This window comes from Diplotaxodon limnothrissa, linkage group LG7 (assembly GCF_057381915.1).
Source record: "Diplotaxodon limnothrissa isolate DT_005_m linkage group LG7, D_limnothrissa_male_GT1.1, whole genome shotgun sequence".
NCBI classification, from domain to species: Eukaryota; Metazoa; Chordata; class Actinopteri; order Cichliformes; family Cichlidae; genus Diplotaxodon; species Diplotaxodon limnothrissa.
The window spans coordinates 63609993-63627901 of record NC_140602.1 but is presented as its reverse complement, the minus strand read 5'-3'; the positions used below and the strand labels follow the sequence as shown (position 1 = coordinate 63627901).

The following is a 17909-nucleotide window of genomic DNA, read 5'->3' as shown; positions in this document are numbered from 1 at the left end:
GATTTGCCTATAAATGACAGGACTGATATTTAGTTCTACAACTGTTTATTGATTTCTTACTACTGAAAGTCTTCTTTTCCCCTCAGCACATCAGCTAGTCACAGGCACCTGCACTATGAAATGACTTAAAGATACCCCGGGTATCTTTCTGTTATCTGGATCCACTTATCCTGATTGCCATTGTTGGGGTAACTCTTACATGAAGCTGGTTATGAACTCACTAAGGCACAAGCGTGTTGACATGACAGGCTTGGCGCTGGCAGCGTCTGACCAATTACACAGATTATTGGAAGAGGATTAAAGAGGATTATTACTTAAAGCTGAGCAGCTAAATATATAAAATTTACAACAGTAAATATATTTGAAATTATTAACATAGGTATGTGCAAATACAGATCTACATATGATCCTTTCATAGTCCCGTGGCTGCAATGTTATGTTCTCCATTTGCATTGTTTTAACGTGTTGCATTCAATGTACACCACCCATATAACTCAACATCACCAAAATTTATATGTGACAGAAATCTGTTCAGCTCACCCAAAAAAAAAAAAAAAAATACAGAATGAAGAATCTGAAAGTGTCAAACAAAGACAATTAGATAAAATGTTAACAACTGACAATGTGTTCCAGGGCATTTTAAAGAGTAACATGAAAGTAATGTAATGAGTAGTGTAATGAATTACTTTCTCCTGGGAGTACTTAAGTAATATAGTGCATTATTTTTGAGAAAAGCGTTATTTTAAATACATTTCTTTTTTAAATAATGACCCCAACACTGATTACGCCAACATGCAGTGGTGAAACGTGTTTTTGTTTCCACCTTTAATCGGACCAGATTTCTTGCTCATTTCGTAAAGCCCTTTGCTTTGGTTGAGGTTGCTGTAGGAGCTTCTTCTCTTGGTATTACATCGTCACAGGACACTGACACCGCTCTTGCTGTCAGAGATGGCCAAGCCTAACTCGTTAGTGTGCACAAAGACATGGTGTCGCTATAATATACATATATACACAGATGGATATATATATATATAGATAGAGAGGGAGAGAGACAACTGTATATATACACCCTACTTCATATTAAGATTCTAGATTAAATGTTGCATTAAAAAAAAAAGACCTCAGAGTTATACTGTGTACTACGATAAGAAGATGTATTAATTTTATATTAGTTAAAGCTTGTATTTAAAGCTCACTCTGAATATGTCAGCTAATTCTCACGTCAACAGATGGACAAAGTGATCTAAAGGAGGAAGAGTCATAGTGGAAGCACTGGGGTGTCAGATGTGACTGCGTCAGCAGGGAAGAAGAATTCTGAAAGGGACTACAGAAGTCAGGACTAGCTCTGAGTCAATCTGACATTTGCAGCTTTCATATGCAAAAATAACATGGAAATAAATACAAAACACCCCAGAATCCAGCCTCAAAACCGTAAGGAAAAACCCGTTTGCGATTAAGAAAAGTGGAGCACAAGGTAATAGCTGGAAGCACAATGAGCTCAGATCAGATCAGTGACAGTGGTACAAACTATCCAGCTAATCCACACCTAACTGCTGTTCACACAGTTAGCATTTGACTGAACTCAAATGGTGCTGTGAAATTTTCACAGACCTCATATGAAAAGCAACCATGTCAATAACCAAATTTCAACCACATCCCCTTCAATGAACTTGCACGCTACAACCTGGACTGAAGCGACACTTTCAAGCCTCTGCTGCAGGGACAAAAGGATGTACAATTATATACAAATGGTAAGAGGTGGTGGGGGTGTACTATTTCAATAGGACTCTAGCTTTTGTCTTGAGTAACACCCTCCTCGGTGAGCTAAACGCTTGCAAACAGCAAAGATGAGATCAACAGCTGTATAGAGTGGTAATAAAGATGCATCAGAAGGATTTACAGCAGCAACGACAACACTTAGCAGCTTCAAAGAATGAATTACACTGGCTACAAGACACAGATTTAGGATCAGACCTTTAGTCAAGAAAGCCCGGGAGCAAAGAAAACATGTCTGACAAGCAATGGACACCAGAAACGATGGCAAACAAAATGTGCAGGTAGCTCCAACACTGTGGATCATTGGATTAACTTCTTGTTAACTTTAAGCTCTATGACAATGATGGTTGAAATGCAGATTTTACGAGGCCGGGGTTTGCTGCATGTTCTTAGAAACCTAAAGTGAGAAAAAGCTTTACAGTCATTTCGGTCCCCATCAAAGGTAAGGCACAGGTTTGAGAGGAAGCACGCCTCCATCGCCATATATGGTCGCGTAGCATGCACAGAAAATGTCATCCATTTCACAAAAACATACACATACACACACAAAAGCCCAGCATCAAAGCCCCTATGGATGTGCTTACCTAGGCTCAGGCAAAATGATTTTCTTGCTCGCCCGGGCCGCTGGAGTAGATTTGCTCTTCTCCATCGCCATCAAGTAACTGACATCAGCGAGCACCGCTTCAAGGTCCGCCATCTTTCGACCCTGGGACGACCAAATCGATTAAATAACCGGGCCGGGAAGGGTGGCTTCTGATTTAGGGGCTTAAAAACAACGTCCTCGGCCAGATGTGACCCACATCAAGGGCCAAGGCGCGCTGTGGGGGCCGGATGAATGGACGACGGCGCTGACCGTCTGCTGGGAAACGGCGGCGTTGTCTGCAGCTCCAAGTCTGTTCAAACTACCATCGTTGTCACGTAAAAGAGGAAACTTACGAGGGAAGACATAGGGTAGGGGTTAGTCGAAATATCTGCAGTAAGCAGGCCCGCTAGATCCACCGTCCTTGCGATTCCATGTAGCGCAAGGGGCGAGAGTAAGGACCTGTGATGTTTCTCACACAGGTAGGTGCGATGCACCACACACGGGCGCTGTCAGGCTCTACAGGTCTCCGGGGACTTGCCTGGTCCTCCTGTGTCCAAACGACTGGTCTGTCTCCAGTGCGGCATGTGCTTCAGGAAGAAGGGAATGAGGGAAGGAGGGGGCAGGGGGGTGTTCCTTAAAATGTAAACACTACTGTCGAAAAAATGTTCTAATCTTAGCGGACTGCCTGCTCCTCTCTGCAACACAAAATCAGCCACGCCGTGAGAAGACGGGCTTAACGATCAGTGCAGAGGGGCTGGTGAGACACTGCTGAACGGGTTAGATGTGGATCATCAAGGTGCCCGTTTGTAGTCTTGTGCTCCTGCAGCAAAACGCTAATCTGTCAGGCGCGACCTGGCATAAATAAAAGCGTGCAAGCCGAGGTTAGAGATAAACCAGGATTCATGATTTGCATTCCAGAGTATCCACACAGCGCTGCTGTTTGTGCCCCTGTTGCTGCTTTCCTGTGCAGCGTTAAGGCTCAAACCTTCCTTATCGTCTCGTCAATCACGCACAAAAAAAGTCACCGGAAAAGATGCGGTTAAACTGCTGACAGAGGTTTGTCGCCAAATTCTGTCCAGGTGTAAAGTAATTGAATCAAGCGATCACAAACCAAATCCAGCGGTACATAGCTAACTGGTTTCTAGCCGCTGCCACTATAGATATTTGGGTTCGTTCGCTAGTTAGCTACCACGCTAGCTAGCAAAATGAAACCTGCTAGCCACGAGGCTAACTAACCACCAGGATTCAGAGCGGCCAGTCAGACACTCCTATTTTAGGCTATTCCGCTTCAGCAGACATATAAAATCAATCCCGTTGCAAAGACAGTCACTTGCAGGCAGACAAACAGCAGCGATTTTCTCAGCAACGTTAAGCTAACGGCCGAGGCGAGGACACTGGAGACTCGTATTGGGGAAGTCTTGCAGCGTTTCCGCTAAACAGTCTTCGACAGTCCGGTGAAGTCAGAACGAGGATAGAGATGCAAAACAATAACCCATAGCTGCTTCTTCGGTTACCCCGAACGTTAGGGGGACCCTCCCTGCCTAAAGACCCAGCACAGAGTTACTGAGTGTGGGGGTGAGGGTGACGCTGATGATGGAGGAGGGGGAGGGAGCGCTGGCCAGTAGTCTGCTTGGTAAACGCTAACTTTTCTTCCTCGCTGTAAACGCTGGCTGACCGACTGCGCGGCGAGGCAAACTGTCAAATTCTTTAGTCCGTGCAATGTTAAGAAAAAAACAACAGAAACAATATTTATAGTGATGAGGCTAACAGTACGCTGGCGCGCGCCTCAGAGATGTGAAACTGAACGTTCAGATCAGGTCTTCTTGCTCCGCGGCAGCCCCGCGCGCCTCCTGCCTACCAGGTTCTCGGCGTTCGCAGAGCCACTCGGCTGCTTAAACGCTCCAAGCCTCTGAACGAGTCTCCTTCCGCAGCCTCTGACTGAGTGCCAGTCGGTCAAGTCCGCTTGTTTCAATTAAGGTGTTCGTCGCCTCTAGTACGGCACATGTGTGGCTTAAAGCCTCCTCTCTATTTTTTTTTTTTTTTTTTGGTGTTTTTTGCTAGCACAGTGGCTCTGTCTGCTTTGTAGTTCGACTTCCTCCCACTGCGGCGGGGAGAGGCTCGTAAAACACGGAGCGGCTCTCTCGGCTGTTGGAACGGAAGCGCGTTATTAGAGGTGCTTAGAGAGGAAGGTGTTGTTTCGCTCTGTTTATTTATGTATTACAAACAAACAAGGCGCAATCCGCGCCTATTCATGCGCGTGCAGCTAACTTAATCAGGGCGCCGAGTCCGCGGTGATTAACGATGCTCACTGAGAACAGCTTGGATTGGCCTGTAGAAAAGAGAGCTCTTTGGTCGGGCCTGCTCTGTTTCCGCTGCACTACATTACCCCGCTGCCCCCCACGCTGCTGCTGTTCGCACTGAATTGGAATAGTCACGAACAGTAGCTTCCGACAGTTCATATTACAGCAGTGTATTTTGCGTCAACGTACGCGTCGAGGGATGCGTGCGTTGCTCAGGTGGAGATGCAGTGCCGTTGCCTGGCCGCACATGGTAATACTCTTAGTTCAGTGGACGGGCAAAGAGGCTTTGAGGTAAGGTGGGCGTCAGGAGCAGGGCTGTTTTGGATGAAAACTGCATACAGGGGCCATCATAGGTACAATAAGTCTGAGTGACAAAAAAAAAAGACTCACTTAAAATGTGCAGTGAGGGTGGCAGCACAGTGAGCCTCATTAGACCTGTGACATTGTTCTTGTCATGACATAAATCCCCCTCTGATTTATGTCATGGGTTGTGAGGTTAAAGATCAAAATTATAACCTCTGATATTTCTGTACTGGCTCCTATCTCTCTAATTCTCTTAAAGAGGTTAAATTACACCAGAACACCAAAACTGGACTAAAACTCAGTGGCAGCAGGTGTGATGGAGGAACGGATCCAAATTGGAAGTTTTTTGCTTCATATCTTGTCAGTATGTATGGAGGCTGTCAAGAGAGAGGTCCAACAGTGAAAGTCTGCAGTCATCTGAAAAACACGGTGGAGACTGTCATGGTTTGGCGCTGGAGGGCTTGTCAACTTTCAGATTTGCATCCACCATATTATAGCATCTGCAAAATATCTGATCTTTCTTTTTTTCAGCATAAGAGTGGCCCCAAACACTTTTCAAAGCAACGTCAACATTATTGAAGCAGTGTGGGCTCATCCTGGCTGAGAACAGAACAAGAGGCAGAAGAATCCAAAGTAAAGCTTTTTCCTTCAAGAAGGAAACATTCTTGAAGGAAAAAGGAAGGAAACGTTATTTATTATCTATCAATTATCAATCAACTATCAATTATCTATCAATTTATATCTTAGAGATTTTTTTCCCCTTTTTTGGTAAGAATCAGAAAATGGCTTTATCACTTTAAAAACAGATATTTTAATCATTTTTAAATGGCTAAATTCAAATATAATTTAAACCAGGCTATGACTGTCATATTTATTCAATGTATAGACTAATGTCATTGTGATTTTTTTGATTCCTTTTTTTTATCATTTACTTGACAACCACCTTTCCTGTTGGAAGGCGCTCTTAATGCTAAACTATATACAACATGTTTGGAATGTCACGCTGCCATCGAGGCCTCTTTTTAGAGGGTCTTGCTTATTTCAGCAAATTTTGCATGAATTCCAGCAGCACTGTGGTCAAGGTCCCCAGTGGAAACATCTTTGGGAGTTTCCAAACAATGACAAGGTGTATGAGACTGAAGCCAAACAGAGGGGAAAAAGCCCCAGCGTTTTATTTTATTTTCCTCGCTATATAATTCTAATAAATGCAACTGTATTTCTGAGTTTTGCACAATGTCATATGTATAGGCTGAAGGTTGTGTAATTTTCTTGTGTTGAAATGTGGTGAATAAATTAAATGGGCTGTGGTAACCACATAGAAATTTTGAGAGCAGCTGAAAGGACCGTGTTTCACCCCCATGTGCTGGGAGGTGTTGCCTTTTATTCTAAATGAAAATGAATCTTTAAAGCACATTTTGAGCATAAAATCATAACAGTTTCTTCTTCATAGTTCCTTGATAGCTTTCGTGAATTTAAGTTTAAAACTATATTTCAAACATTGGAATACTTACCATTAGTGATTACTGACTTATCAAAACTGATTATTGAATTATCAAAGATAATAAGACAGCAGCATTTGTCCCTCCATAGTGTAGTGGACACAAATCCCCCCTGGAGTTGTGCCAGGAAGGGGGGATTCTGCCAAATCAAACACACGGGGCTGCCCACGGTCACAAAGGAAAGCAGCTTCTTCTTTAATAAGACAGCAATGTTTGATTAGCACATATCTTAGAAAAAGATATGTGAAAGGACTTGCAAATATTTGTTACAGTTTGGTTCACATTTATTAATCTGGTTGACATCGAGCACTTACATAATAAGCTAAAGACTTGGTTCTAAATGACATTTTTTTCCTCACATTCACCCTTATTAGCAGGTAACCTCTGTACACCGTCATGTGAATTATACAGAGGTGATCGCAATTCAGAGGAAAACACAAGTGTGTGATGTATAAGTGATTTAGTATGTCCATATGATAAGCACATACACTGGTGGAAGTCAGTAAGGTTTAAGAAAAACAGTTTATTTAGCACGGGCAAGCAGCAGGGGTCAAAGGTGAAGGGTCACATGCTCGAAAGGGTTTGGTGTAAGTTATTACTGCTGAATACGGCGGATGGACTGGATCTGAGGGGTCTGGCAGTGAGAGCCAAACTCCCTGAAGTGTTTGTACTCCCCACAGTGACGATCGCACTCCATGATATATTGGTATCCACGATAACCAGGATACTGGTAGCAGACAAATCTGTTGAGAATTGACAGACGTGGAAATGCAAATGTTGTGAAATGTTGCAAAGCATATTGTGAAAATCTGAGTAGGGTTATTTTTTGAACTGCTGAGAGGATGAGGAGGGGGAAATAAGGAGGCAAATAAGCAGCTGGGGACACTCACGCTCCAGAATGGATCCTTAGAGAGCCAACTTCATTGTTGCACCAACCCATGGCCTGGAGGGAGGGGTAATCGTCGCTGAGCTCACCCTTACGGCCCAGGAAGTTCTCACGCTCATAGATAGTCATACGACACTCTCTGTGGTTCTGGAGGTGGGGGAGGTAAAGAAAGAATACATTTGAGTAGTTTTTCAGGTCAGGCAAGTCTACATTATTGATTTGTCCGTCACAGCAGCATTCGCTCACAATGGAGGTTTTTCAGTGGAAAAAAAAGCTGAGAGATAACTTACAGCACAGGCAATGGGTCTGAAGGAGGTCAGTCTCTCAATGTGATAGGCATTGCTACCTCCAAAAGCATCACACTGGGGGTACTCTCCCCGCTCCAGGACAAACTGCTGTCCCTGATAGGAGGCATGCTCATAACCCACCCAGCTGGAAGGAAGCATAGAAAAAAAGAGATTATTCCATCATCCCAAAAGTCCTTAAATCCACTTATACAGAGGTTAATAACATCCTGTCATGTTAACCGTATGTCACTTAATGATGGTTTTCTGCTGCATGTCTATCTGTGCGCACATATCTGTTTACTCACGCTCCACTCTCCACCCTGAGGGAGCGAACGGTCTCAAAGCCAAACTCCATCACATTGCAGCACTCAGAGGTGAACTCATGGCGGCGTCCCTGGAAGCATTCCTCATCGAAGACAATGATCTAATGGGAAAAAGGACATGCAGCTGATGGCTGTACACACCATCCACTTAAACTTGATGTGTGATGTCTGAAATCACTTCAGCAGCTCACCTCAAACATATAAAACTACATTAGCTAAGCTAATCACTCTGAACTGGGAGATAAACCACGTTTAACAAGCCCTAATGCACAACTGTGTGATATTCCAATCCCAATGAAGTCTTTATAGCGTCCTAATGTGGTGTGACTTCATTGGGCACTCTCCCTGATGCTCAACTGTATGAGGTGTTTTACAACAAGCAGCTCCTGGTCACATCTGAGGGAAAATTCAAAGGTGCTGATGAATAAAGCTGCTCTTCCATCTGCAGACTCACCTTCCAGTGGCCGGAGAACTTGGTGCAATGGTGAGTCATCTTGTCTGGAAGGAAGAAAGAATTTTATCCACGAGTGCTAACAATGAATAGACAGCAGTGACAACAGGGAAGCCACACACTCTGAGAGGTAAGCAGTCATTTTATTCTGATGCAGAAACTAGCCAGAAGCTAACCAGTAAAGACAGATGTGTGAACCAGAAATCCAAAAAGTGAAGAGCAGGAGATCGGTTCTATTGTCAGACCTATGAAAAAACAAGTCTGTGTCGCAGGTACAGTGTGTACTTTACACATAATGGGCAGGATACTGAAAGCAGCCTGAACTTGTAATTGCTAGATGGAAAGCACCAGTGTCTATTTATAGTTTGGATACCAAACAGAAGAGGGTCACAGAGGCCACAGGCTTCATTTGGCTACTCTAACTTTTGTCTCTCTCTTTCTAGTTTTTCTGCCCATTTCTAAGATTGTTCCATCATCACCACTGTTCATCGCAGCCACTGGGTGCAGTGATTTCAGCCTGGATGGTGTGTGTTTGGAGTGGGAGTAGATATGGATGTGTGAATATGGGGGATGCTATACCCTGGCTGTGGTACCCTGGCTGACCGTGCTGGATGGCTGTGGCGGCTGGGCGAGGGACAGGAACTCACCTTGCTTGATGCCCTTGGGTTGTCCTGCCGTGAGAGTGAGAGGAGCCACACGCCCCCACCCTTTTAAAGCCTCCCCTGGCAGGGGTCCATGCTGAAAGCCCCGGCTCAGCAGCAGGGAGGGGCTTTTCTTTGTCCCCACCTGACAAAAGCATCGTTAATCTATGGAGGGCCAGAAGTGCAGACACCACATTATCACTGGGGGCAGTGGACACAGAGACCAGGAATATAAGAAATGAAACATAGAGTGCAAGCTGAGAAAATACTGAGAGCCAACGGCATCAGAGAGGGAAGAGAAAAAAGCTGGAGCTGGAAGCTCTTTAACTCTTTATTTCAATTTATGTCTGCAAGTAAAGACCAGTCATTTTCTCAGTTAACTGGTGCTTCATTTTTGCCATTAAATGTGTGAAATTTGCAAATACAATAATGACCTGTCATACCATTAGAATTTGTTGATGATGTGAGACCAACAAACACAGACAGAATAAGCTCTGTGTGCATGCCTGCTCATGTTGGTAATAGCAGTGAAGCGTTGATGGTGACTCAGAGGATGTTTTTTTTTCCACAATATGTTTGAAAATAGTAGAACAGAAAAAAAGTTAAGAGAATCGCAAGATCCGATTTTAGTATGGGACATAAAGACCTTAATTTGTTATATCTATTAAAAAAGGTTGGTACCAGAGTTAAAGCACTAATTGCGCCAAATATGATTTTTTTTTTGCAATGTAGTGTCAGAAAATAGGAAGAGTACTAGATGGCTCTGTCTGATATATAGCTTATTTAGCCTAAAGCTAAGTCTTAAGGCAAAAGACCTCAAGTTTTTAAAACGGTTGTAACAAAGGATTTTTATTTGCAAGATCATTACTTGGAATCTGTTCTCAGTCGCTTTGATGTCACTTTCAGGTGAAAAAAAAAACAGAAAAAAAGCAACGTCGTGCATGTGTCAAGGCAGATTTTCAGTGCAGATAGTATTCTTATGAAAGCTTCCAATGTGTGCAGTGAGAAATCTAACCAGTGCAGAGGAAGTCCTTCATCCAATTATGGCAAACACTAATACTTACACCAGAATGCTTTCTAACATGAAACACGTCTCCACATCTCAAATCTGATCATTTGAAGTGTTCTAGCAAGAATACGTGGTTGATCACACAGATCATAGCAGCACTCTTTCTTTGTGTGTTTTATTTTTTTTGTCATATTCATAATTACAGTAACAAAGCCTTGTTTTTACGAAATGTTCAACAGTTTAATGAAAAAATGTAAAAAAGCCCTCAATAGTAAAAACAGGTTTAACCTGCATGCTGTAGTGTAATACACTAGCTAGGACTTGTGTGTTAGTGTGTGTGTGTGTGTGTGTGTGTGTGTGTGTGTGTGTGTGTGTGTGTGTGTGTGTGTTTAAGTGCTTACATAATCAACCACATGTAAACAGGAGCGCAGAGGCACTCGTCCTTATTTCCAGTGAGCCTAAAGGAATTTCAGCTTATCTAAAACTTTTAGACATAATTCACTGCCTCAGATCTTCATATACAAGCCTTGCTTAATCAAAGTTCATTTCTCTGAAATCAAAACAGAAATTGTAGTTCAGAAAGACCAAAAGTCTCAATGAACGTTCAATCATCCAGATCCAGCAAATCCCAAAAAGTTGATCCCGTTCATCTGGATGTATCAGTGGGGAAATGTTTCATCTCTCATCCAAGTGACTTTTTCCCCCATCCTTATAAACAGTGCTTTTGTATAATAACTGAAACTAGCACCATGGACTAACAATGGGCTGTGAGGTCAGTTTCATGATCATTAAGGTTGGGGAACCCTGCAGTCAGTTGAGAATGAAGAAGTCACTTATAAGAGTGACAAAACATTTTTCCCACTGAAAACACTACGTCCAGATGAACAGAATCAACTTTTTGAACAGAGACCAAAATGTTTCCTGCCTGAAAAGAGTCACATTTCAAAAATATCAAACAGGTTTCCTCATCAGATTTTTTTTTTCTACACAACACAAGAAAAAAACTGATCGGATTCATCTTACATTAGAAGGACACTGTTCACTTACCAGGGGAATTGTGTAATCAGCCATGATAATGATGAACCCCTCTGAAAGACAGACTAAATATTTTCTTCTTGAGAAAGCCGGGGAGGACTCCTGAGACCCCTGGCAGTCATCAGAAAATGGACATTAGAGAATGAAAGAGCCAAGGGCTGGTCAAAATCAATAGGTTCCTTTCATTTGGCAGGACATTTTGTGGCAGTGTCAGAAGATAAAAATGACAGTGGTCAATGCATTTAAAAGGCCATGTGTGTTTTCTGCCTAAAAGTGTAAAGCAGTGACAACCACTCATCTAATCTTCTTCAGACCTCGCAAGTATCATCATCAAAATCATTATCATCATAAAATGAAGTCACAGATATAAGCTCTTGCTCTCTTTTATTTCCTCCTAATGATGTCAGCAGCACTAACATTAGCTATCATTAGTGAGGAACGCTCACACAATAATTTGTTCTAACTATTAAAGGAACGAATCTCTTTGGTTACAATATTTAAATTAAAGTGTGCTATGCTATGTTGTCAGCTTCACTGGCAAAAGGTACAGGTGTAACACACAGGTACACATACCTGTTAGTAGTAAGAGACTAATAAAATACTAGAATTTCACTCAAGCTTCATGTGTGTGCCATAACACACAGCAAGCCTGAAGTAGTGAAAGTTTCTGCTCCTTACTTCTGCATTTGAAACTTCTGCATTGTGGATCTATAAAGATGCACTTGCTTTTGGTGAAGTCTTTAACATTATTTTTCCCATTTGATGCTAACATGTTTAAAGTCAGCCCTACCAAGTAGGATCATGTCCATTTAGTGACATGTTCGTTTATTACCCCAAACACATTTATTTCAACTAAACTCCACATACTCCATCCTGCTGTCTGAATACTCACTAATGTCAGTCTCCTGTTGTCTTTATCAGTTACTTTGCTAAAAACGCTGGTGACTTTTCTTTCTTACAAATGAAACCATGTCTGTGTAGCATTCTGAAATATCAGGAAAAAGTCTGACTAAGATTAAAAAATCCCTTTCTCAGGAAAGACCTGACCAAGAGGGCAGCAGAAATTACAACAAATATAATCACAGCATGGAAGCCACCCAGATTACACTGCAGGATTAGTTCACATATCAAACGCCGTTTAATCCTGCTTCCATCGTGGAAATGATCTCAGCTGAAGTGATATAATCCACACATAATCCATTCGCCATAATCCCATAATTATTACCACCAACAATGACCTTTATTCAACCTCTGAAGATGACCAGGAGGAATTCTCATGCACGGCTGTGTGGCAGTGCTTTTTTGTCTAGATTACCCACCAGTCAAGAACTACTCAATATTATCCCAGCAAATTTAAAGGAAGTGAACATGCTGCATATGCCCCCTTTATCTTTTAAATGTACCGGCTGTAATAATAATAATGGATTGCATTTATATAGCGCTTTTCAAGGCACCCAAAGCGCTTTACAATACCACTATTCATTCACTCTCACATTCATACACTGGTGGAGGCAGCTACAGTTGTAGCCACAGCCGCCCTGGGGCAGACTGACAGAAGCGAGGCTGCCATATCGCGCCATCGGCCCCATCGGCCAACACCAGTAGGGTAAAGTGTCTTGTCCAAGGACACAACGACCAGGACAGATAGCCCAGGGATCGAACCGGCGACCTTCCGGTTACAGATGCGATTCCCAACCCCCTGAGCCACGGTCACCCCTACAGTAATGACAGTACTGTAGTTCATGGACAAAATGTAAAGCGTAAGGTTGGGGTGAGGCTAGTAAAACCCAGGCTTCTACCCTACTTGGCTCATCCCATTGCATTGATTTACATTTCTACTGTTGATTTAACACGATACCACAGAATAACTTAAAAAATGCTGCCCATACTCTCTTTGACAAACACCTGCTTTACACGGGCACTGGATTCATAATAAAAGTGTAAAATTGCTGTCAAAGCCCAAATTTATCAGCAGGTTCTCCACAAAAACATCTTAACATGGACACTGCAGAGAGAAACTGTGACAGAGAAAGGAAGATGTCTGGACATTCAGAGTGTTTGTTACACATGAGAAGCTACAGAAACAGCGCGCACAGAACAAAAACTGTTCTGGCTCTTTCCTTACCTATATAAGGTAAGTCTTATTGTCTTTGGTTTCTGGTACAAGAATTAAAGATTTAATATCTGGCTAAACAAACAGGATGCTGGTTTTGGAAAATGTCAGATGCCAAACCTTATGTTGATTGGAAAGATGCTTTTGCGATATGAATGTGTTTATCATCTGTTAAGTAGTTGGCTAACACTAGCCAGAACTAGAAGTAGATATCAGTAGTAAGTGTTAGTGCAGTGCCAAAGCATTTAGTGGAACAGCTCTGGTGAACCTGAATGTCAGTGGGAGAAAGAGAATCTCCAGTAACTCAATTATCTCAAAGTTTAATAATGTTTAAACAGCAAAATGTCCAAAAAACCAAAACACTTCATTTGAAATGCTGTTTGATTCTTTGTATGGAGAACACATAGAAGATCAACATGAACGAATAGATCACTGCCTTTTTTTTGTTTTCTGTCTGTTTCTGTTGTGGTGATTCTCCAAAATCAAGAAATGGCGGTGAGTTAAAGTAGAAAGTCTGAGTTAAAGAATATGTTGTATTTGTGTGTGTGCCTTTTCTGTGTAGGTGACAGAGAGTGTGGATTACCTCTTTGTGTCCTGTGGACCTTTGCATTCCTCAACTCTACATGCGACTACAGCTCACAGGCCTACCAGCCCAACACACAGCAAAGAATGCTGTGTCAGTGGTTTCCTTTGACAGCAAAATGCTTACAGGCAGGCCCGAGGGGCCAGCAGTGTTTCCAGGCTATGCGATGACCTGCTGGCTTTGGTCCAGGCCAACAGTGATGACGAGAGGTTTTCTATTGTGCTGTGAGCCTCTACGTTTGGCCTTTGCCAGAGTATAAAAGCTTGGGTTGAGCGTTGAAGGGACCAGCACGAGCTAGCCTCCCTCATACGGCACTGCAAGCTATACTGACGCAGGTAAGCACACACAGACGCAGACATACAGGCCAGAGCATCCATCATGGTACAGTAGGACACCCACACATCCAGAGCCAGGGCCCACTCCCTGCCCACCGCTCCCAGCTTAAACTCCACCGTCCCGGGGAAAGGCCAAAACAACACCCAAATGAACCTCCAACATAAACTTCAGACTTGTGCTACTAGTCCAAAACCCTCCAAACACTTCTGCCTACCAACCCTCTGTCTATGTTGACACCTTGCCTGGGCCACATTTAACCTCACTTCTCCTTCCCTTTCACTTTCTCCTCTGAAACCCTGTCACTTCAATTTACACCTCTATTTCAGTTCATCCCCTTGTCTTCCTCCATCTCTCACCCAGACTCTCCTGAAGCCCCTCACCATGTCTCAGACTGCCAAGTCCGCCTCCAGCCAGGGCACTGATGCCAAGGACAAGGGAGCCCCAGCTCCAGCTGCCTCCAGCAAGGCCACCAAGACTGGCGAGCCTGGCATGGGATCCTTCAGAGTGAGTCATTGCAGAGACAGAATGTGTGCATTTTATTTTTTCCTAAAGGGCAAAGAAAGTAGACTGCATGTTGTCCCATGTGTTTCATCTAGCAGGGCAGTTATATGTTTATTTACTGAAGGTTTGAATTAGACATTAGAATTTCAGATACTATGGAGGTGAATGATAAAGAACAGCAAGAAACTTGGTTAAAAGACCAAAAATAACCACTTTGAATTTAGATACTGATGCTTTGAGCAGTACTTTTTTTTAAAATCCAAAATGTATTGAGGCTATTCTTTCTGATGTGAGTACCTATGTACTTTAGACTCTTTCTGTGAAAGCCACCGCATCACAGGGCTTAAGAAATGTCTCTGAGATGGAGCAAAAATTAAATGACCTCATATACTATAGTCTAGTGAAAAATAATGTATATTTGTAAGCTCATAATCTTTAATACTGGCATCATTTTACACGTAGCCACGTTAAAAGTGACATGTTTCTAAAGTATAAGGTCGTTTTGGAAATCTAAGTGATTAGTAAGTTCAGTCAGTGCTGAGGACTTTAAAGGGGAAATTACAGTTTAAGAAGTTGCCTTTTTTTTTCATGCTCCATCCAAAAATGATTCCAAATCCAAAATTTGTTTTAAACCTTCCACATGAACTAAAGCTATAAACATAGTGTAAAGAAACAGCTATGACTCTATGTGTCCTCTGTGCAGATCATGCTGTTCGACCAGGAGAACTTCCAGGGCAGGATGATGGAGGTCCAGAATGAGTGTATGAACGTGTGTGACCGTGGCATGGATAGAGTGCGTAGTATCATTGTGGAGTGTGGCCCGTAAGTGAATACACACACACACACACACACTTGATTTAAGCAGCTGCCTGCATATCTTCTCTATTCATGTATATGTCACTTTTATCTTTCTTCCAATTCTTCTCCTGTGCCTCCCCACTTAACCCTTTTGCCCCCCCCAATCCTGTCCATGGTGTCCCCCGTTCTCCAGCTTTGTTGCCTTTGAGCAGACTAACTTCCGTGGGGAGATGTTCATCCTGGAGAAGGGAGAGTATCCTCGCTGGGATACCTGGAGCAACTCCTACCGCAGCGACTGCCTCATGTCCCTCAGGCCCATCCGAATGGTAAAATGAGCTGTTTTCTTCGTTTGTTTTTTCATAAAATGGGAGAATATAGTGATTCTAAATTCTCAGACCCTACGTTTTGACTGACTAACAGTCCAGAGCTAAACTTACAGCAAAGAAAAGCAGCAAATCAGCAAATATGACGAACTGGAACCAGGAAAAAGTTTGACATATATGCTTGAAAAAGCACTGAAAAGGTTAAGTGACTATCAACACAGTTCCTAAAGAAAAAAAATCAACAATATTTTTCACATGCTGATACTATAGCATATCACATCATCAGCATGACATTAGTAGGCTTTGGCCCCTAATTTAGCACAAAATCCATTCATGGATTCCACTAACTGCTCATGGAAGCAGTTCAACATTGCCACCCACAGACAATTTCTTACAAAATGCAATCAATGAAAAAGCAGAGAATGCACATGTAATGTATGTTGTATAGAGACTACATTTTATTCTTCCTTTCCTACCTGCAGGACAGCATGGAGCACAAGATCTGCCTGTATGAGCTCTCTGACTTCAAGGGCAACAAGATGGAGATCCAGGAGGACGATGTGCCCACACTCTGGGCGCATGGCTTCTGCGACAGAGTGGGCAGCGTGAGGGTGCCAGGAGGAGCGTGAGTAGACACGTTTAGTACTTGTGCTCTCTCACAAAACAAAACACAAATTAGCAGAGTATCACAAATATCATCAACATGCAGGCCTGTGTTAAGGCCTGTGAACACACTGTGGAAGTCAATTTTGTAGTACGTCATATTACTATAGTAAAAAGTACATTTTCCATATATAAAATGGACTGCCAACATGGTTTCAGACACACCTAAGAGGATTCCACAGACTTGTTGGATTATACTACAAATAACAAGTGGGATGAGATGTCATTAAAAGGCTTGTCCTTTTGTCTACAAATCTTTTTTTTAGCCAGAAAATTTGCTTCATTTCATTATGTCCTCTAGGTCACCAATACAAATCTGTTCATTTGTATTGCTGACCGAAAGCCTCCAGAACAGCTTCAGTGCCTTTATCATACACCTTGAAAGCCTTTACACTCTGGATTAGATAAATGCCATCCTGACCAGAACATTCACAAATCTAATTCTTCATTATTGGAGTAGGTAATGCTCCCATAAATCCACTTCAGGGGAACTCAGAATCTCCTAGTTACCACTGCAACCCCTTGAAGGACTTCCAGAACATTCTGTCAGACAACTAAAACGTTGTAAAAGAACCCCAGGTTCTCCTAAAAAGAAACTCAGAATCATTTAAGAGATCCCTGGAAGGAGAACCAGGAACCTCACTGACGACTAACTGAACCTCCTTAACCGAACTCTTCAAGCTCCTAAATGTCCACTTAACCCTTAACTTAAGCATTTCTAGAACTCCCTTATGGACTCATCAGAAAACCTCATTAAGACTTGGTATCTCCAATGTCCTCCAGACCTCCTAATTCACTTCTGGTGTCTCCTAGGTGATCAGTAGAATCTTTTCACCACAAGAACTTCAACAGTAAACATTAAACTTCTTAGGACTTAGCATTATAACGGTCTTATTCTCTATTATATTATATCTTATATTCTCTATCATAACCCTATAATTTCATATACCATTTTTTTTTATTTGTATGGATATCAGCCAGTAGTACACTACATGGACATCCTATAATAAACACACAACCATGACCTTTACCTTATCATGTCTCTCTCAGGTGGGTGGGTTACCAGTACCCTGGATACAGAGGCTACCAGTACCTGTTTGAGTGCGGTGACTACAGACACTACAATGACTTCTGCGCCTTCCAGCCCCAGATCCAGTCCATGCGCCGCATCAGGGACATGCAGTTCCACCAGAGAGGATGCTTCACCTTCACCTCCGCCAGCAAGTGAATGACATCTGCTGGCTGCCCGGTGCTGTTGCAGCCATGCAGCCCTCTCAGCTTTTTATCTCTCCAAACAAGCCCTTTCTCCAGTCTCCAGTGCTTTCCTTTATCTCCACATCATCGCTCCATCCCAGAGGAAAGACAGAATGAGAGCAAACACACTGGACAACATTAAGTGACTTTTTATGGTGCTAAAAATAAACATGTTGTGAAAAACCTAACCCTTCCTGCCTATACTATCTTTATTCATTTTTCAGAAAAATGTTCGGATGATGTTG

The 17909-nt window shown here is 42.6% G+C and overlaps 3 protein-coding genes across 3 annotated transcripts in view; 1 reads left to right on the top strand and 2 right to left on the bottom strand.

Moving 5' to 3' along the window:
- Positions 1–4451, bottom strand: part of grk3 (G protein-coupled receptor kinase 3) — a 78187-nt gene extending 73736 nt beyond the window's left edge. Inside the window, exon 1 of the mRNA XM_085360123.1 lies at positions 2361–4451. Within this exon, the coding sequence (XP_085216249.1) occupies positions 2361–2473 (113 nt within the window). The 5' untranslated portion in view covers positions 2474–4451. The remainder of the gene's footprint in view (positions 1–2360) is intronic.
- Positions 4452–7056: 2605 nt separating this feature from the next.
- Positions 7057–8450, bottom strand: cryba4 (crystallin, beta A4). The gene is made up of 5 exons (XM_085358676.1): positions 8412–8450; positions 7940–8058; positions 7638–7779; positions 7352–7494; positions 7057–7204 (listed from the first exon to the last, which is right to left on the bottom strand). Exons 1-5 carry the CDS (start codon positions 8448–8450, stop codon positions 7057–7059), a joined length of 591 nt encoding a protein of 196 aa, XP_085214802.1.
- Positions 8451–14506: 6056 nt separating this feature from the next.
- crybb1 (crystallin, beta B1) lies at positions 14507–17638 on the top strand. The gene is made up of 5 exons (XM_085358673.1): positions 14507–14629; positions 15330–15448; positions 15618–15750; positions 16230–16372; positions 17461–17638. Exons 1-5 carry the CDS (start codon positions 14507–14509, stop codon positions 17636–17638), a joined length of 696 nt encoding a protein of 231 aa, XP_085214799.1.
- Positions 17639–17909: the final 271 nt, after the last annotated feature.